The sequence below is a fragment of the Heliangelus exortis genome, chromosome 17 (assembly GCF_036169615.1).
Source record: "Heliangelus exortis chromosome 17, bHelExo1.hap1, whole genome shotgun sequence".
NCBI lineage: Eukaryota > Metazoa > Chordata > Aves > Apodiformes > Trochilidae > Heliangelus > Heliangelus exortis.
This window is the reverse complement of record NC_092438.1, coordinates 4,049,336-4,071,260: the sequence shown is the minus strand read 5'-3', so window position 1 is coordinate 4,071,260 and position 21,925 is coordinate 4,049,336. Positions and strand designations below refer to the sequence as shown.

General features: G+C 34.4%; 1 protein-coding gene across 3 annotated transcripts in view; it reads right to left on the bottom strand.

The window, feature by feature from the left end:
* The window catches only part of SNX29 (sorting nexin 29), a 140,851-nt gene that overhangs the window by 105,932 nt on the left and 12,994 nt on the right, over positions 1–21,925 (bottom strand). For all 3 annotated transcript variants that reach the window (XM_071760693.1, XM_071760694.1, XM_071760692.1), the window contains exons 7-15: positions 21,212–21,460; positions 20,022–20,367; positions 19,186–19,304; positions 17,177–17,255; positions 16,625–16,707; positions 11,005–11,068; positions 9,584–9,712; positions 7,389–7,471; positions 3,181–3,287 (exon numbers count right to left, since the gene is read on the bottom strand). In XM_071760693.1, coding sequence (XP_071616794.1) covers positions 3,181–3,287; positions 7,389–7,471; positions 9,584–9,712; positions 11,005–11,068; positions 16,625–16,707; positions 17,177–17,255; positions 19,186–19,304; positions 20,022–20,367; positions 21,212–21,460 — 1,259 coding nt within the window. The remainder of the gene's footprint in view (positions 1–3,180; positions 3,288–7,388; positions 7,472–9,583; positions 9,713–11,004; positions 11,069–16,624; positions 16,708–17,176; positions 17,256–19,185; positions 19,305–20,021; positions 20,368–21,211; positions 21,461–21,925) is intronic.

Below are 21,925 nucleotides of genomic sequence, written 5' to 3'. Positions count from 1 at the left end.
AAAATTGAAGTAAACATGAGCTAAGTTTCCCTTGGCCAGATAATAATTCTGATTTAGTTCTGCTTGGAGAGCTCAAATCCTTTCCACAACGGGGAAGTGAGGCTAACATAAAATATGTAGACTCCACACTAACATAAGGTGTTCAGTCAAAAGACCTGTTGTCAAAAGAACCCAAAAACCTAAGACTACTCCAGTGCCAGGCAGCACAGCAGCCATACTGACCACTATGATCACATTTATGAGCAGTCTCCAGAGAAATGGCAAAGGTAAACACCACTTAATGTTTTATAGCAAAGGACTAAGATGTTAACTTAAAACATGCTAGGAATGCTTTTGTAGGCCTATGAATAATGCACTCTGTCTTAGAAGGACATTCTTTTAGAGGAGAGAAACAGACTTTTAAGAACTTGCAATAATAAAAAATTAATGTTTTTTTTTAAAGGATGTTTCAGTGGAACTCAGATTTATTTATATATATATATGTGTGTGTATATATATATATATATACTTTGCAACTAAAATTTATAACACCTCTTGCACTAGCCACATCTGAATTTTGTCAGCTATAGGCCTTTGCCCACAATTGTTATGAAATACAACACAATGTTTTTCTGAAGAAACTGTAAACAGAACTGGAAGTTACTTCCTTTTGCTCTCAGTGAAATCACAGGCATATTTTTTCCATGAGATGTTCTTTTTCAAAAATTAACATTCTACTACATTATTCCTCAACAGAAAAAGACAGCTTTTGTTTTTCCACAAGTGAAAAACATGAATCCATAAAATGGAAGGCAGTTCAGAAAAATCTACTGATATAGCCCTAAAATGCTTATTAATTGCTTTTTTTTTCAAAACTTCCATTTTGTGTTCCTGATATTTCCATCTGCAAGCAAGGTATTTGGTTCAAGGAATACTATTTAAGAACAGGGTTGGGCTTTGATTGTTCTGGATTGTGTTTGGGTTTTTTACGATTTTGTTTTGTGCTATGGATTTCTGTTTGATTATTTTTGTTTCTTTGGTTTTTCACTACAGCTACTTAAGGTAAGCACAAATCACAATTAATCAAAAACAAGAAGAAAATAATCTGTAGCTTTCAACTGAAACCACACTGGGAACTGTACACTCTAGATGAACTACATATTAATGCTTGCAATATTTCACAGTCTTTGTAAATTGTGTGCAGTATTACCAGTGTTTACTGAGATTAATCCTGACATACAAAAAAGCACTAACGTGTGGAACAGGAAAAACACTCCATTGGCAAGACCTGTGCCTAGCCAGGGGAAATGAAAATAACCAGCAAACACAAATCAGATACACAGGATAATGAGATTAGTAAGTATTAATAAGGGGGATAAAAATTAGGATGTCTCTAGTGGCTGCGTCCTTCCACGTATCCTCATGACAAAGCCCAAGATGAAAGAGCTGAACAACAAAGATCAAAACAAATCACTATGGGCCATTACTATCTTTTCCCTGATCCTTTTAGCTTCTGATTTCACACCTAGAGGAAGGTTTCACCTTATCCACTGTGACAAGAAGGCTATTCTGAATTGCAGCTCATTATCCCTTTACTGGGATCATCTTCATGAGCTAACACAAAATGCTTTGCATGTTCAACAAACATTCATAGAGATAATCTGAGATCAGCACTGAAGTACAAATAAACAGTCACTATCAGGAGACCACTTCCCATAAACACTCTGTAGCCTACCTCCAAAAGTATTGAGATTTTATACTAAACTAATGTTATTACTGGACACTAAAAATCAAGATCAAAAAAGTGAGTTCACATGCCACAAAACATTGTCAAGTGTAAATCACTTTAGAGATTTAATTAATTTCAAATAAAATCTTGACAGACTAATTTTTACCTAGCAGGCTTAACACTTGGCATTTTGTATTTGAACTACACAAATGCAATTGTGGTTCCATACCTAATCCAAACCAACTGGTGAGTTGAAGCTGATTTAACAGCATATAGATCCAACACTTATTAATCACTATGGAACCCAGAAACTGTAACAAAGATGTTTCCTTTCTTGATCAGTTTTCTCATTGCTACCCCTCATCTGCCATATTTTGACCTCAACAAGAAAATTATTTCTCACATCATCAGCCACACTTCTTGGCCCCCTTTTCTGCAAGAGGGCTGCCTAAAGTCATGTCCATCTGTGGTTTCATTTTAGATATTCTTGTAGGTCCAGAACAGAGTAAAGGAAACAGAAGAACCTGACCAAAGGTGTGAATTAGGGAGAGAATCAGTTTCACATGGTCTTATGACAAAAGGATAACCAAGTACAAATGTGTTAGAACTGTATTAATCTCTTTGATGCATGATCTGCATTTTTACTCATCTTCATGTTAATCAGGTAATATGAGTACCCAATTTCAGAGTATTTTGGGTAAGAGAAAGATATAGAGAATTGTTATACTTTTTATAAAAATGTTCATTTAATATTTAATAGCAGATATGGGTATTAGAGATTCAATTTCATTACTTTTGTCTGGAAAATAATTTTTATTTCAATTTATGATGAATCTCTAATTTTCCTTTTTTTTCTTCAATGAGTTTTACATTAGTCTGAAAAGTGACTCTTGAATGAAGAACTTTTTCTAACATGCTTATATCAGCAGAACTACTATCTCCCATCATCCATTTCCACACTGTAGCATGCAATAAGCTACATGGTCCAGTATTACAAAAATGAAACACAGTCTGGCAATCACAAAATAGTATAAAAGCACAAAAAAAGTTTCAGATTTCAGTATGTCCTCATTCTGAAGCTCAACTGACAAAACTGCAATGCCTGTAATTATGCACTGTAACTTACATAGTACCAGAAACCCTGTGATACTTTCAACTTTACCACTACCATTTCTAACTTTAAGGAATTTGCTTATTTTGAAAATCTTCGTTTCAATATCAAAGTATAATCATGTACCATTATTTCTAATTATCTGAATTGCTTTAAACATGCTTTGGAGTTGAATAAACAAATTTGTACCTTAAAAACAAAAGCCTTAAAATAGCCTTTTTAAAAAATTTTTAAAGCAAAAAATCAACTTCTCCTATACACCAATGGGGAAAAAATAACAAACAAGCAAGTAAACTATTTACACCTTCAAATGTCATGTTAAAATTATAATTCCATAAAATTTGAGCATTACAAACTTTACCTCAATTAATTTTCTTTCATAAGAGCTGGCTAGTTCCTCATTGCTTTCTACTTGCTTCTGCTCTGGAACAGTAAATTCACCATCAGTGCTCCAAATGTTTGGCAGAACTACAACAAAGAGATAAGTCAAATTAAAATGCTAAATTACATTAACATCTAAGACAACCTGTTAGAAGTAATGGCTCTAAAAGCAACAATTAGTAGATAGCTCAAAATAGGATGTGATAATAAACATTATTACAAATACTAAAATACAAATGCTGCAGGAAGCTTTCTTGTGAGCAAGATTTTAGACAGGTACATAGGCAAACTATAAGTATTTGGCTGTTCTGTGCCTACAGCAAACCAATATATGTAAGGTAGTACCTGCAATTCCTATCCAAAGCCTTTGAAAACTAAGCCTATGCTTCTCTTTTAAGTCTTGCTTCTATTTATTTTCCAAAACACCATTCCCTATTACTTGCACAGTCTACTTACATATCACAGACATTACATAAAATAGGGCTGAGAATGAACATTGCATACTTCATCTAGTATTTCATGGGTTTCCATAAAGCAGAATAAGCTGCAGTTATCTCATTCTTGACAGTTAATTGTCTGGTTTATTGCTAGAAACCTCCAATAATTGAACTTCCATGTTTCCCTGAACCATCTATTTAAATTTAAGTATTCTTCTCAGGAAGTTTTTCTTGATAGCTAATCAACCATCCTTCACCTGCCATTTAAGCCCATTACTTCTTTTCCTACCTGCAGTGAATCAAAAATACAGTTTATTCTATTCCTCTTCCTACCCATCACTTATATATTAGATGACCACCTAAAGGCCTATTCTATGTAGTTTCCTCTTCTCCAAGTTACACGAAGTCCAATTCAGCTTTTCCTCACAGAGCACAGATTTCTGAAAAAAACAAGTTAGTACACAAAGAGCAGGCAAGCCCTGATAAAAGAAGGTGTGACAAGTGCTTTCATCATTTTTCAACATCTAAACTATACATGAAACCACCATAAGGTAGGCAGGAAACACCATAATTAATCTGAATAAATACTCTCAAGCCTCGACACCGATTTTTGCTTCACAGAAGAATAAATACATTCAGAAGTTTATTATTATTGTGAGTGAATTTTGAAAGCTATTTTAGAGCTATTTCTTGCAAATCTTGCTCAAAGTTCTTCCACGAGAAACTTCCAAGATGAGCATTTTCATACACATAACATTGTTCTATCTAAGCAGGTTCAAAAAATGGCAAACATCCACCTTCCTGCTGATGGCCAATTTAAATAATAATATCAAACTGTTCAATCTACAGCAGTGATCACTCATTTTGAAAGCTGATGTGATATTCTTGACACAGTTCTGATTCTTGGGCAATTTATTCATAACAACATTTGCCGAGTGCTTTTTTGTTGGGTTTATTGTTTGTTTTTTCTTTTTTTAAGTCATCACAAGACAAAGGATAAAGCCAAGTTTCATTTATTATTGTAGGAAACCATTCAAAACTCATATTCAGTAGCATCTGACTTGATTGCTGTAGCAAACGTAGATTCTTCTGTATTTATAGTCAGAAAAATAACAGCAGAAGCTAAACTTATTTTGACTCTTTTACAATAGTTTCCCAGAGTCTAAACACAGCATTCTAAAATCTACAATACATTTTAGGACTTTTGCTTTGATCCCACTTGGAAGAAGATTAATAATCAATGAAATTACTCATTATGGTAACAGAGGGCAGTAGTTGTTTGCAACAGTTTATGCCTCTCGGATGAAGACAATTTCCTAACATTACAGCAAAGGAGGACAGCTAGGAGGTTTCAAAGTTTAAACAAACCAGAACTTACATGTCCACATGTAAGGCTAAATAGAAGGCAAGAACCATAACCTCCTACTGAGGAAATTAATATATAAGACAGGAACAAGAATTTTAATTTAAAATAACAGAAGCAGAGAAAATAGTAATTTTTTCATCCTATTTTCTTTGCAAAAAAGTCACAATCTCAGAACACTGCGATAAAACAGCTCTTGCAAGTATACTATGTAACCATTCTAGGCATGTAAGGTTATTAGAATAAAATAACCCCAAGACAAGTTGTTACCATCACTTTAAGTTACACGGGAACTCAATAGTTTGCCTGAAGTTACACGATGATGTAAGTACTAAAAAGTACAAATAGCTATTTTCCAATAATGCAATTATTCTTACTTATGAAGGCTCACATCTGAAAAACCTGAATGCCTGTGACAAGACAGTGCATGTCATATATACAAACTATGGATGTAATAGATCCTAGAAATCTGCTAAAAGAAAAAAAAATTTGTTTCATTCTCCTTTTTCAAGTGCATCTAAACTAATAGTTCTCAGAGATTATTTACATGCTTAAGCACTTTGAGTCAGAGGCCCCAGTATTTCTAAAATTTTCACATAAATCTCCATTGGCAGCTAAGGAAAAAAATTGGTTTTATAAAAGTAGAATGTGTAAACCTGCAAATGCTGCTGTGTGGCTGAAATTTATTCTGGCCACTAATGATAAATATTACAGAAAATATCTGAGGAATTATTAAATATCCTTTGAGCATAGAGCATAAATGTCTTTATTTTTAGAAATTTTGGTTCTGTTCCATCCCCCTTTTTCATCTATCAAATCTGACCATCCTACTCAGTTTCTATTCTTATCACTCACTAATTTGCATAATTTTAACATGGCAGAATATAGCTATGCTTGGAATACTTTTTTTTTTTTCTTTTCCTATAATTACACTCATCATGAGAACTGTCAGCATCTAATGAAGGATAATTTCTGCTATTATAAGAGGCTTAAGAAATGGTTTTCATGAATAATTCTTAATATGAATCACTACAGTCAAGCAAAGTCGGAAGTAAAAACATGTTCTCACTAACAAAAATCCTTTTAAGGATCAATGAAGTTTTTAGACCACAGACAAGTATATCAACTAGCCCTTAAGAGCAGAATTAATGCAGCATTCATTTATACAGCCACTTATAAGACCACAAAAATGATAACTAAAAAAAAAAAAGAGATTGTGAATTTTGAAAGGCCACCTGGTCTCTCAAAACACCTTCTGTAGCCAGCAGAGATAAAGATCACACCAGATGATTTAGTATCAAGACTCCAATTCACTGATTCACAGACACTTCTATCTCCACTGACCACTGAGAAAAAACAGCACATAACACTGCTGCTAACTTAACTCATGATCTTACAGATATAAAATCTGCTCATTAGACTCAGAGAAACTAAGCAAAGGAAGTGAAATGTCCAGTTATAATACAGATTTCAAACAAAAAATGCAAAGTCTGCAGATACTGATCGCCAAAACAACAAGAAGTTTAATCTTGAGATACTAAATTTTCTCTCCTCACAGTAATGATTCTTACATTCCAGTACACATTTATTCACAGATTATTTTTTTAATTAAATTTTCATCTGATAGCTTTTTCTAGAAAATTTCTGGTTGAAAAAAAATTAAGACCACCTCATCTATCAGAAAATACTCTGGAAAAGTACATTCAAAAATATGCACTGGTATTTTTCTCAAGACGAAAAATACATCTTCACTGTTAGGAGATATTACATGGTTGGAAGAGATGAATAGGGCTTATAATTACCTCTTGCTAACCCCCCTTGCATGTAAGTTATTTCATTTGTTTTGGCAAAGACTCAGAAAGGAAAGCAAAGACTTCTTGATTGTTTCTACTCAGCAATAATTTGACAGCATGCCATCACATAACAATCTTTTTGTTTTGTATCAATCTGCATTACGAAAAGGTGCACAGAATGGCCAATAGCCCAGTCAGAGACACATCAATTCTCACAGAAATCATCATCTTTTTCAGATGCTGGTATTTTCCAACAGGAGGAGGGTTGATGTCATAATGGTTAGCATATGGAATCATGAAACATGTCCCAAGCCACATTTGTTTTGTGTGGAAACACTTGCACAGGATTGTGTGGCTGGTTATCTTCAGAGTTCCATTCCAGGATCAATCAGGGGAAAAAAAAATAAAGTAGATTCTTGTAAACCAGAGATATGGCTGTTAAATGGTTATTCAGTTTTCATACAAGTGCAGGAGTCATTTCCATTACCTGGTTGCAATATTCATGCCTCCAACAAACAATGCCTCAATGGTAACATACAGGAAAACAAACCCTGTGCAGGGACTCCTGTTTTATTCCCCTTCACTTTATCCTTACCTTCCACTGTTTGACCTTCTCTCCTGAGCATCTGGACAGCTCCTACATATTTCTTAAGCTGCACTTTCAGCACCTCATTTTCTCTGTTGATAAAAAGAACAGAATTAATCAGTATTACTGTTTTCTCAAAACAGAGAAAAGCCCATTCCAATGGAAACAAACATCCTATCTGTAATAATAAGCTTTACCTAAGTTGTGTCGTCAAGAGTGGAAAAAAAAAAAATTTCCACATTAAATAATACATTCACAACAGAGTACCAGGGAAACTTGTTTTCCAGGGCCACATAAACATAGCAGTGCAGTAGATTATCTCATAATAAAAAATTTTCATTATTTAATTTAGATTTTCTATACAATGCTACACTGATAGCAGGAAAAAGCCATAGTCTGTCTAAATCAACAGTCAATTAAAAAATTATGGATGGGATAGTGGAAAAGAGAATTCAGGATGGCTTTATCATTGTAAGAAAATGCCAGCACTTCAACTACAATATTAAAGGCAAAAGTTTTCCACTAAACTTATCCTACTAAATTAGCTTTAAATGTTCATGAACAGTAAACAGCCACCAAACATGTTAGCAAAAATAAACTCTCTTTTTGGAAAACTATCTGCAATGACCCATTATATAATAAACACAAGTTGTCAAATACCTTCAATGCCCTGCCCAATTTTGAAGCAAAAAATAATTAACTTCCTCTCAATTTCATTATTTAAAAATTAGAATTTAAGAAAACCCTGCTGAAAAAACTAATAAATAAATAAGCCTACTGTAAGAATGATTATTTTTTTTTAGCAGCATAAAACAAGTTCCTGTTTTGGGAAGCATTAACATGACTATGTATATAATGAATTGAAAGACAGCAGGCACTATTACTGGTAAACACATATCCTCACCAACAAGTTAATTCATGCCAGGAAGAGTAGCAACTGTTCCCTAAGGACTCTTGTATCAAGAATTTAACAGGATAACAAGCAGCATTTTGTAACATCAAAAGGGGAACACGGGGGAAGAGAGATGCTATTCATATGGAACACAGCAGTGGTTCAGCCCCCCTGCTGGGACTTTGATGTTCTTTTGGAGAAGGACCAAAGCACCAAAATGTTCCTCAACTTCCTTGTACTATAGGATCCCTTTTAAAAACTATCATTATGAGGGGACAAGGGATGTTGAAAGAAGTTGGTTACTTTTCAGTGACACAAGAATTTGTTGTACCTAAGCAGCTTTCAACACTCTTTTTATCATGTGACAAAGTAAACTGTCAGAGGAACAATCATCAGAACATACTCAGTCTCTGTAGCAGTGAGAGAAATTAAAGAAATTTGTTTTAAAATAAGTTAGTCTGAGTGAGCATCTCTTTAGATCTTGTTATAAAAGCTCTATCTATTCTTTTAAAATGTACATGCCTGACAAATACCTGATTCACCCATACGTGAATGCAAATTCTAAAACTGTGGGGGAAGTGAGTCAAAGAAATACAAGAATACAATTCCTATAACCTGAAACGTGAATATTAAATGATGAAGTATTTGCACTGTCTCAATTCCCCTGCAACACATGAACTTCAAACCCACTTTTGCATCTCTCTCCCTCCCTCAAAGCGAGTTTCAGTATGATGTGTCACAAAAAGCAGAACTAGTAATGTTCTAAATGTTTTTGGTTTTTTTTAAATAAAGCTTTATATTAATCAATTTCAGATAGTAGTTCTACGTAATAAAAAGCCTACAGGAGGCTCAGCCATGGTACTTCACAATTGGCACTAAGCACTCTGCTTGTGCAGGCAGAAAACAAACAATTCCCTCTGTGATAAGGCACAGATTATTCATCTTATTTAACGTTTGGGACAGGTTTGCTGTTTACTATAAATGTGATTCATCCCCAAGATCCTAGGCATCATAGGTTACTCTAGAGCTTATTTACAATTGTTAGAAGAAAAGCACACTATTGCAGCAGCATTTTACCTTCAAAAGTCTTTCCTAAGCTAAATCACACTTAAACAGGGGGAGGGTTACAATTCTTCTCATTCAGTATAGCTGTGGCACAAGGTCAAGCTGAAGGCACAAAGTCATTATGGGGCATGATGTTGCTAACACCTTCATTAATGAACTGGGTGCTGGGACAGAGTGCACTCTCAGCATGGACTTTATTCCTTGTTCCACTGCTGCTACTTTTTATGACACTTTCACCACTTCTTACCGTGCCAAGGCCTGAACTTTCGTAGCATGGCGCTCTTCCTGTTCTGCTACTTTCCTTCTCCAGTTGTCCATTTCTTGCCTTAGCACTGCAGAATGTTCCATCTCTCCATCAAGCAGGTTTCTCAGAGATCTGGAAGAAGGCAGCAGCCTCTGTTAGAACATGTCAAACTCTATCTAGTAATTAGAGGATACTCTCTGAAGCACAGAGCAGTTTGCCTGATTTATATCCCAAATATAATCCTAAAATTTCATAATTCTACGTAATAAACTCACCTGATTTGATTATACAGAAATACAAAAACCAACAAGGAAAAATGACCCAATCAAAACAACTGCAAGTGCTACTATTAATTTGTATTATAAACTCATCAACGTGCCCAAAGCACCTATTACAGAATCTGCTGTACCACCATGCAGAAGGAATTCCCTACAGAAAACAGTTGACCACCTGGTTTCAGCACATCAGTACAAATCCATACATCTCAGGAACACCAGTACCAATATATTTTATAGCAACTACAGGAGACAGGGAGGGGTCTTGTCTCTACTAACAGCACAGCCATAGAGATCTGTGTAATATGAAAGATGAGACAGCAAAGGTCAACAGGATGCATAGCAGCAAAACCTAGAGCATCCAGTCCTTTTGTCAAACTACACAAAGCTGAATGAGGCAGTAACTTGCAGTTATGGGAGTAGGCAGGATAAGAGGCAGAAAAATGCGATCTGTTGGTAGTCTCAACACTAAAAAGAAAAACAAACCCTAATTAAAATACCTACAGAAAAACATAAAATTACCAGAATAGCCTTACTAGTGAATAATAACAGCATATATTTAACACATTGGTACACTCATTCATCTAATGATGTGTTCCAACAGATTATATGAATGCAAAGTAGGTTTGATAGCATTCTAAATAAGTGACTTATATTTTTTCCATTTACATCATCATTTTGCCACAACTGAATATAAAGACACAATTGACAAGCCAATTTCAGCTTGTATAGCACTGTTAGCCAACCTTGATCACTCCTAGGCCAGAAAAGGCAAAAGGGAATTTTTCTGAATACCTGTGTAAGGACAAGCATCTGGAAAGATATCCTTGAGATATCTGCAGAAACTTTTGGCTCTAAGTTTTGGTTTTCAAAAAAATACAACTGGCAAAAGCTTCCAAGATGGAGAGTTACATGCAATTCAAATTCAAAGGAAAAAGGTGACCTGCAAACATTACTCTTGGCTATCAACAGTTGAATATTGAACTACTAAGCTTACCTTTCACAGGAAAATTGTGTGTGTGTCTGTGTATATACACATCAAAAAGATAACACAAGGATTATGTATAGCTTTACACAAAGGACAGCTAGTATTACAGTACAGACCTTTTTTAATTATAGTGCTTCTTGACTAAAAAAAAACAAAACTACCTATTCTGTTCTTCCAGTTCATCCTTTCTATTCATCATGGCCACAATAGCTTGACGAAGTTCATCTAAAACGAAATGAAAAAGATTAATTTCTCTGAGTATTTGTGCTCATTTGAGATCTAAAAGTCATATACATAGTGGCACTAATTCAGCAACAGATTAAGTCTGACCAATTCCAGTAGTGGACAAAACATTTAAGTTTTTACTGCATCAATCAACTATATCAGTCAGTGCAGACACTCCAGTTGCAGTCTGGCACTGGTGTTCTGCTGGTAAATCCTCCCTTGCAGGATTGAACAGGGTTCTCATATCACTTGAAGCTTTTTCATACCAGGTTTTTTTCCCAAAACATTTCTGCTTTTTTGGCCATGGATAAAGTAGACAATTGTTTTCCTACCCATTTCACATTAAAGAGTAAGAACTAATTGACACTAGTAAGAAACATTTCAGTAGGTCATTAGAGAGATTTTGCACTCCATTAATTCAGTACAGGCAAAATAATTATTTTTCTACAGTTACTTAGCATCAGTATATGAGTTCTCTGTATAACTATTTCTTAAAAAATTCCAAATAGCCAAAAGTTCAATTTGTGGGTATTCAATACTAACAAAAATATACACAAACAACAAGAAAACCAAATAAAACTGAAGCAAACACAGAAACAAAATAAACAAAGAAAAATCAACCTAGAGACTTCTGTTTTCTCCCTCTATAGTATTACACAAAACCAAAGCTGTGGTTACATGGCTTCTCTAAACAGCCTTTCCAATGCTGTACTTTCAGCAAAAAAGTCATTCCAGCTTACCTTACTTGCCTTACCTATCACCTCCCTTCTACTGGCACTGGTATTTATGCACATGCTGTGTCCTAGCAGGAACTGATCCAGCTCAGAATTGGTTTTGTTTTTTTCAATGCTGGGCTACTTTTCAGACAAGCAGTTGCAAAATGATCTTACTGTTGAGTTTAATACTGTTGCTGGCACAAATCATATAGCAGAAAGCAATCAGGGCAGAACAGAACACCTTTTTAGTCAATAAGGATGAGGAATAAAAGATGGATGACCCTATTATTTCTATGAATAAACTTAAGTCATTGGCTTATGGCTCTGCTCTTACACTGGGATGAATACTCTACAATGATTGCCTGTACTCGGTCTGTTTAAGTATGTACTGATGGATTAACAGTCATCTATTCTATCAATTACTCAAAACAATCACAATAACCATCTAGTTTATTAACAACACCTCTTTAACCTAAGCAATCCACAGTAAGAGTCAAACTTGTATAAATAAATAAATACAAATAAAGCAAAACAAAACCCTTTAACTTCCTGGTCTTCTGGTGCAAGTAACTGACTAGAACTCAAAGGATATCATCTTACTTAATTCAGGTATAATATTCAAAACTTTTTAAAAATGTAGTATTTCTTATTCTCACTTATGCCTCTTGACAAATTTAGCAGCATGTTAGAACAGTCAGCTGAATGCAAAGTAAATCTAGTAGCATACACTGCAGCAGGTTCACTTCAAATCTGCCACAACACCCACAGTTCATAAGCTTTTGTCTGTTATGCTTGTCTCAGAGATCAGTGTATGATCATAACCTAATTTTTTCAGCTAAGTTATGTCATGTTCATTGTGTGGGTTTGAAAAAGGATTAAAAAAAAAAAAGAAAAAGAATTAAAAAAAAAAAAATCAAGTGTCATAGCAACAACCATAAATTTGGCATTTTTTGACTTCCAGGCTTTGCAATCTCCAACAGTGGGAGAATGGCCAAGCAAATCCACTTCTGAAAGCTGATGTTTGAATTTATGTCCTACTTCTGAACTGCTTTGTGCACTGGAATGCTGTAAAGTAACATTAATTGCAAGGGATACATGACTGTTATTAAGGATCAGCATTCAACACCAACATACCCAAAAGTGAAGTTATAATCAGCTTCATAAAGACAGATATAATAAGATAAATAGAAAGTCTTTTAAATTATGTAATCTGAAAAGATACTTGTGCAACACTAATTCCAAACCAGGTCTTTCTTTACTAACTCTTTTGCATTAAGCCTCATTTTTTCAATCTGTAGCACCTAATTACTAATAAAGCAAGTACTTGCACTAAAACATTTGTCATTCACTTTCATACTAGATGCAAAATTTAGCTTCTATAAAGCTTTTATAAGTGTCACATTCATAGCATGAAATAAAAAAAGTGCCATGCTTTAAGAAACACCTGTCAATTCCCAGACCTCCAGAAAAGTCAAAAGTTTCACAACTCTCCTGCTGTTTAGCCAAAGATTGGGTACGATTTGCAATCACCTGAAGTAAAAGCTCTAAGTGAAATCATCTCAGTGTATATAAGGTCATGCAGCACTCCTCTGCAATCCTGCAGACAGAATACCAGGCTGAGCTGGGAGCAGTCTACAGGAATAATTTTTTTTTTTTTTTTTTTTAATTTTCCTGAGTGATACACTCATATTTTCAGAGACAAATAAAGCCTCCAGCAGACTAGTTACATCTTAAATCAGAAGACTGAACTTTAGAGACATGCTCCCTAGGCTGCCTACATGAACACTGGCTATTAAGGCTTTATTTAGTGCTCAAAAATCTCATAAATATTATCCTGTTATGTCAATATTAACGGGGAAAATTTTAGTAGGAAACAAATCCGACAATAATGTGTTGGCTTTCTACTGTATAGAAAGGTTCTGATTAAAAAATATTCATTGATGAACTGCTGCTTTTTTCTCATTGATGAAATCTATACACCCTCTTTCCACAACAATTTTTATTATCTGTCAGTGACAATAACTTACAGAACAGGTCAGAAGCTTTTTTTTTAAAGGATAGAGAAAGTCCAAAAACATGCACCTTATTTGCTTACACAGCAAAGATAAAAATATAATATGTAGGTTTGATTATTCCATTAAGTTCTTCAGTGATCATAAAAAACTGCAGACTTTCTCAAGATTACAAAAGGAAATAGGATGTAAAATGCTACAACCTTTGTGCATTTTGCCCAGCTTTAAAAACAGAAGAAAATTACAGCAGAAAAATTAAGTTCCCAATTATTTACTAAAATTAGCTCTATAATCAAAGAGCCTTGTAAAGGACACAAGTAGCATCCTTCTAAAATGAAAGTTTTGGAACTGCTTTTTTTCCACTAAGAAAAAACGAAGTGGGAAGACTTGTGTTGGTAGGGCAAATTTTTCTGGTATGAAACAATGCTGAAAATATAATATTCCAATGACAAAAATTGCAGCAGATGAAGTTTATAATAACATTATTAGGATTTTTTTAAAACTAGAAAATTGTATAATGAACTTAATTCTTTGCAAAATTGATTGTAAGACACAGCAACCAGTAGAGTAAGTTTTCAAATTACGTTCAGCATACACAGGGAAACTAACTCTATGTATTAGGATTCCTTGAGTGATATTAGTAATTTTTTGAGCTGTATCTGCTGCTAAGTTAATCTACACATTACAAATGCATGGAAAATAAATTCAGGAAAATCATACAGAATGGGAGAAATTTTTAAATACAGCTTCTTTCTGTAACATAGATTTCTAGCCAGTGTAACAAAAGGACTGAGAAAAGGTTAAAACTATCCTAGTAAATTTGGAAGAGAATAGATTAAAAAAAAAAAAAGCAAAACCAAAAAGCACAACAACAACAACAAAAAAAAACCACCACAAAACAACCCAACTCATAAACACACACACACACACACAAAAAACCAAACAGCAGCAATAATTTCAGGCTTTGTCTTCAGAAGTAAGCAGCACAAAAACTCAGTCACTGGAGACCTCACTGCTTTTCTCACTGCATTATTGCAGTCCATTTTTCTTGTCTGATGTGTTAGAATTAGTTGCTATGCAACCAAGCTATAAGCCTCACCATTTAATAATTCTTCTGCTAATTGCAATAGAGAAAGAGCTTCAGTGTCTGCCTTTGTCATAGCACTGAATTCTTCCTGTACAGAGAATCTATGACCAGTAACAACCAACTTGATAAAGAGCATTTTTATTTAATTTATCTGGGATCTGCTACCTTAAGGGTATTAATTTACATGTGGAGTCAGCTGAATTTTTAATATGATGATAATAAGATTTACTAATTGTTATACTGGCTTTATTGATTTTTTTGACATGATTTCCCCCTTCCTTCCACCAGAAACCTCTGAAACGGAAAATTAATGGTAGTGTGTATGCTTCTGTTGATCCCATGTTTCATTCATTTACAAATTGCTAAGTACAGAGAATGAAAAATCTTAGAATTTACTTTCCATTTTATAGCTGTCTTAACCACGGGTAGAACGTGAGGGACCGAAGGAGACCAATTGCGGCCCCTGCTGGTACTTAATATACCAAACCTAACAATAACAACAATAGAACCCAGGAAAACCATTAAGTTTTCCATTAAAATTCTAATACTGAAAAATAAAATTAAAATGTAAGAACAAAAAGATATTTTAGTAATAACATGAGCAGAGAATATCCAGTGATTGATGTATCATCAGCATTATCAACAGTAACTCCATCTACATATTCAATTATGTCACTTAAAGGTCTCAAACTAGTGTCCCAGCTCATTCAGTACTTTGTAGGAAAGGATTTTTCAGCTTTGTAAAGTTCAGTCAGCAGACACAAGCCAGAGCCTATAACATTATCCAGTAAAATATGTGGTCTACCTCCTTTGACATACATTGACAGATACGTTTTGAATGTGACATTAAAACATTGGATTAGAATATCTTCCAGGCTCATTAATTTTGATTATTTCATAAATCAGTTTCAGAAGATAATCATGGCTGAATCATTTCTTACTTTCCAAGTGACATAGTTTTAAATATGTACAAATTTAAAAAGGAAAACAACACCCCATCCAAGAGCCTGAGGAATAAAGCAATATCTACCAATTCAGTTTTAAACTTTCTGTACAGTGAGGAAAATAAAACCATGCTGGCTTACATGTTTAGACAGCTAGTTGGTTTAAGAAATAATATTTTGTTCTACAAATTTATATGAAAAAAAATTTAGGATAAACAAACTAAAAGGTACTTTTACCCATCTCTTTCTACAGGAGAGGCTATGTTACCCTGTCCAGCTCAACTCTTAACCCCACTGAAAATGCAACCAACCTCCACCTGACTATTAACTGAAGTTTTTGCTTATGGAAGACCACTTTTAGGTTTAGAGCAGATTTCCAAAGTAAAACCACAGACTGAATGTACACAGAAAGAGTTCCAAATTTGTTTGGGTTTATTTCTGACTGGACATTTATGTAAATAAATTATGTGAAATCACATGAGAATCAACCAGTGTCTGAAAAGCTTTCAGAGATCAAAAGACATTAATCAAATTAAATCATGATTGTTCATTTAACTACTCAAGCCACATTGCTGTGGAAAGAGAAGCTAATGTCATACCAGTTGCAATGAATCATAACCTGGGATCTGCCAATACAAAAATCATTTTAGAGCAGGGATTTATAACACAGCCAGCACACCAGAAGAAGTGCTATATGCCTCTCTAAACAGATCTTAATGAAATAAAAATAGACAGGAAGAGCTGTAGGATCTTCAAAGTTAATTCTATCAATCTAGATACATCAAGGAGGTACTTACTAATTGTCATGGATTCTGGCACAGTAGCTGAAGGCAATATATTGCTTAAAGTATTCACTTGAGCTGGAGGAGTGACTTCCACTCTAGTCATAAAAGTAAAACGTTATCAATAAACAAAAACTCAACCCTGAATTCAAAACTTAAGACAAAAAACATTCCAGAAATTGTATCAACCATATTCAATCACCTTAATTTAATTATCCTTTAAAGTATCTGTTGTGAGTCTGAATACACACAAAAATATCCAAATCAACAGGCCAGAGGATACATTAAAAAAATAACACACAACCCAACATTAAAACCTATTTCCAAAACCATGAGGTTATGTCTGCCTGTTATTTGACATGACTGCATGACCTATTCAAGAAAAGTTTGATATATGAAAATGTAAAAAGAGTACTGTAGGCTTTTACATTTGGTTTCCAAACATTTGAAAACAACTCTGATGAACAGTGTGCTTTGCAGGACTGAGTAGCTATGCATTAGGTAACAATAATAAGTGGACAGCTACAGAGTGAGGATTTCTTTAAAGAAAACATATTTGACACTTACCTGTAGGGAAGATCAGATCTTCTTGGAATCAGCTCTACTGCATGCACATTTTCATGCTCTTCTCCATTCTCCAAGTTATCTAAAATAGAATGTGCAAGCATTAGCTTTTTTCAGTGAACAGTATTTTAAAAATAAATTTTAAAAATAATAAGAAGGTTAGCTATACTTCTAATTAGAAAGACTCATCTTTGCTAATGCTTTCAAATTTTTCCTTCAAGGTTGACTTCTGCACATAAAAACTGAAAACCAGGAGGACTGTGAAGTCCTGTACTTTTACATTGATACAAAGTGCATTTTACGTTGATAATAATGTTGTAAAACTTTGAAAAGAGGACTTACTGAAGTTATTTTTTTCAAGCCACAAGAGTTTAACCAACACATGTTATCTGACACTCATTACACATCTGCCTGTGACTTGTAGGGAAAGAATTTGTGGTTAGTCCCCTGTATTTGAAACCTTCTAAATCACCAGTCCTTTATGTATTCACAACAGAAAACCATGGCTTCTCTCTGGCCCGTTTATGCCTACCAGAAATCAGACAGCTATTTTTTTAAAAAGCCTGGATAATAAGCATTTGTCCACAGATCCACAACTGTCAGGATCAAAATACACACACCACTGGACCTGTCATTAAGGTAGTTCAGGTGAAAAGAAACAAAAAATCAGATTTTCTGCACCTCACTGAGTGTTACAAAGTTACCATAAAATAATCCTAAAATCACAAGTTAAAACAGCACAGAAGTCAAAAAACTGGAATTATGAGTTATGTCTGAATGATCATGGAAGAGACAGTTCATTTTTTAAACAGTAGAGTTTACTGAATCTCAGTTCCTGAAACACATATGCCATTATTCTTCCAAGCAACTGAATTTTGATTCAGGCTTTCTCATTTCTAGGTAGATGGAGATATGATATGCCCTGACACACCCCTGAAGCACTGTCTTCAAAACAGTTCTGAAATGAAGCAAAATGAAATATGGGCCTTTGGTATCTTAACCCTGTTAGCCCCTGTTACACTTAAGAGTTGTCTTCTCTTGTAATGTCTCCAATACTACACTTGGCTTTGGTCTCCTGACTTTTTTCAGCTACAAACCCCTAACTAACTCCTGATGCTCTGTGACATCTGAGTTAGTAACTCCCACAACTCAGCTGCAAGGTCCCATTCTATTCCCTCCCTCTCATAAACAAGAACTTTTACTTGTATTCCAGATTTCCATCTGTTCAAGTCAACAAACTCTTCAAAAACTATGGACTTTTCCTAACAGTTTCTATATAAAAGGATTGAAGAGAACACTGCCACAAACTACATACTGGTTTCAAAATCCACTCCTTCATAAATTGAAAATTGAAGGAATTAAAAAAATACAAAGATACTTTCTATATTTTTTGAACCACTGGTATTTAAGAGGTATATGTCTTAAAATACAGCAGAGGGCAGTACAGCGTTGTTTCATGATACACATTACTTTTAGCACTGAACTTACAGAACTGATTTACATTTTTTCACAGGCCTTGAACATCCATTTAAACTCCTGGCATATATAATGTGTTTGAAAAAATATGTAATAGTTTATCCTCTATATGAACAGATAGCAGCTTCTATTGAGCTGCATCCATTATTTGATAGTTTTTCTGGTCTGTCAAGATTAATTTGAATTCAGATTCTCAAACACAATTGCCGTTTTTTCCATCTTAGTATCATCTAGAAAACAAATAAGGATAATATTTAGGATGTTTGAATAAAAAAGTAACAAAAGACCACAGTTCAATCTCAACAAAACAGTTTTGACAGTTAAATCCTCCTCAACTAATACTTTAGATATGAGCAAAGTGCAAGACTCATCAAACAGGAAACACTGTTTCAGATCTAGAATGAATTTCACTTCATTCCTACCACCACCTGTGCAGCATCTTCTATGTTCTCACAATCCCATTATTTCTTACTACTGTCCCATGTGAGAAATTCTGGTACAAAGATTGCTAGAATTTGGTAAAATAAAACACCTACCTGTTTGGGAATAAGAGCCAACAGCACTGACAGGAAACAGAACATCTGAGTCATCATTCAGGACCTGCAGAGGAGTCCAACTGCATATCTGCGAACTGCGTGTGCCTATTTCATGAGACCTAGATTTAAAATAAACAAACAAACCTATTTATATAGCAAATATTCATGATCACAATGTTTATATTTCTTCCAGAGACATCACTGAAAGAAAAGTCTTTACTGCAATCTTTCTGCCTACTTCTTAGTTCAGACACACATACATTCATTAAAGATCACACCATTCCAAAGCAGATGAGACAAGCTGTGCTTGTGTCTTTTCCTCCAAAGGGATTTCCGTGTCAGAAATTGAGGGCATCTTAGTATCTAAAATTATTCTTTTTCTCTCAGTTTTGCCTTGTCTTGTATAACTGTGTACTCTAACTATAATAGGCTTCATCTGTTTAAAATATGTTGTCTTACTGTGAAGCCAAAACAGAGCTGATATCATATTAAGACTAAGGAAACTTCAGATAGGACAGAATTATAGCCTGGATATAACATGCAACAATTTCAACTGAGAACTTCAAGAACAAACCCGAAATATCAAAATTTTGTTTTTCAGTGGAATGTAGACCCAAAATACCATCATCACAGTGGTCAAAATAGTTTAAATAAGGGAAAAGAAAACAAAAAAAAAAAAAAGAGGGGAAAGGGAGGGGAAACAAAAGAGGACAAAAACCTGTAGTAGAGTTAGTTAGATAAATTTGCCAGTACCCATGAAAGAGAGAAGAGGAAAAATAAAATCCATTTTTAAAAAGCATGGAAAATTTACCACTAGCTCATGCAATATTACTTACTTTTCCAAAGCTTCAGCTTCACCTTCTGTGCCTTTATTTCCTAACATTTTTCCATATAACTCATCCTCATCTGCATCTTCATCATCAATGTTCTTCACATCTAGTTTCTGGTACTCATATTCTCCATTCATTAACAGTGCATTGCTCTTCCATGAATGGTTACTTTCATTTCCATTCAGATTTTTTCTGAGAGTGCTTTCAGATCTCTCTATGCTCTCCTCTGAACTTTCTCCTGTAACTGAAGTCTTTGTGGCATCCCCCAAATTTTGTTCATCTTCTTCTTCATCAAATGAGATAATATTTGTCACTCTCTTCTTCTTTTTTCGGTCTTTTTTATATTTCAAATCTAGTAGCAACATACAAGTTTACATAGTTCAGAAAGGAGAAATAATGAAATACACTTTTTTTTTCTTGAATGAACTCATGTACTAATGAAATTATTTAAAAAAACCCATATAGATCTACAAGGCATTTCATTCTCTTTCAATACAGAGGAGCTTTTAAATCTTTTTTAAATTAAAAAAACATTAACAACACAAATAAAACCCACAACTTGCAGCCAAATATAGTTTTGTCTATATTCTGTAAATAAAAGTCAACTATCAGAAAAACAGTCAGCTTGCTTTCTCAGCTAATGAGCTTGGTCTAGAAATACACCAAAATCCTCTCCAACTACTGTCTATGCTGTGACAGCACTTACTTTTAAATTATCACCTACTCTCACTGATTCCAAGGTGTACGTGTGGCTAAATGATCTTGCAAAGTTGAAGCACTCTAAGAACTATCAGAAATTTACTCAGCAAGACAACTTACATCAGTACTAAACTGTTTTGCTTAATTCAAGTCCAGCTGTTACATATCCACAAGAGATATTAACATATTTTTAAGAGTAAGAGTCTCCGTTTGGAGTGCAACAGAAATCCAGCAAAGAACATAAGTTTTAATGAAAATTTCTGATTTGGTCTAACAGCCAACATACATATAATGGCATTTGAACAGACCCAATTTTTTAAAGCAAACTTTTAGTGTAAGCTGTACAGTACATATACTGTACACATAATATACATTATGTTGCAGTTACCTGCAGCACACAGTCAGTTATTCTGTGATTTCATCTTCAAAGCTTGTTCTATACTAACCCATGAATACTTTATGTTTCTGAATGACACAACCATTGCAAAAATGCTTACCAACATTTACAGTCCTTGAGAGGACAGGAAGTGGGTCGGTCTCTTGATCAGGTTTTATTAGAATTGAGACAGCTGATGATGCAGTTATCTCTCTAAGAAGGCTGCTAACACCCTGAGTGGATTCTTTCAACAATGAGGTTACATTCTGTGTTGATTCCTTTAACAAGTCAGACACGGTGGGTGTGCATTTGCTCTGCCCATTTAAGTCCTTATTGTCAATATTGATTGCAAAAAGAATGGAGTTCAGACCTTCAGATTAAAGAAAAGGGGGAGGGAAAAGACGAAAAATTCACTATATACTTCATTCAAAAGTTATGCAGATAGAACTTAAGATAGATTTAAAAACATGGCATGTTAAATGCTTTTCCCCTAAAACTTCCCACAATTTTCCCTATATGAATTGTCACTCTTCCATATACAATTCATTCTTTTTCAGATGATGCTCAAGCTGATGCAGTTTTGAATTTGTTGGTGGCTATTGAGCTGCTCATTAAATAAGCAGCAAGTACTGTATTTAAACCCATTTCACTGCAACTTTAATATTTGTTAGTTCCCGTATTCTATTTAAAAAAACTTCTGTGAACCCCATCTTTCAGAATGACCCATGTGATAATGTATCTGAGAAAAGGCACATAAAGGGTAAGAATACATTGCTTCTACAGTCAAATTCCAGAAAATTAAATGATCTCTCATTCCGTACTCTTACTCTCCCTC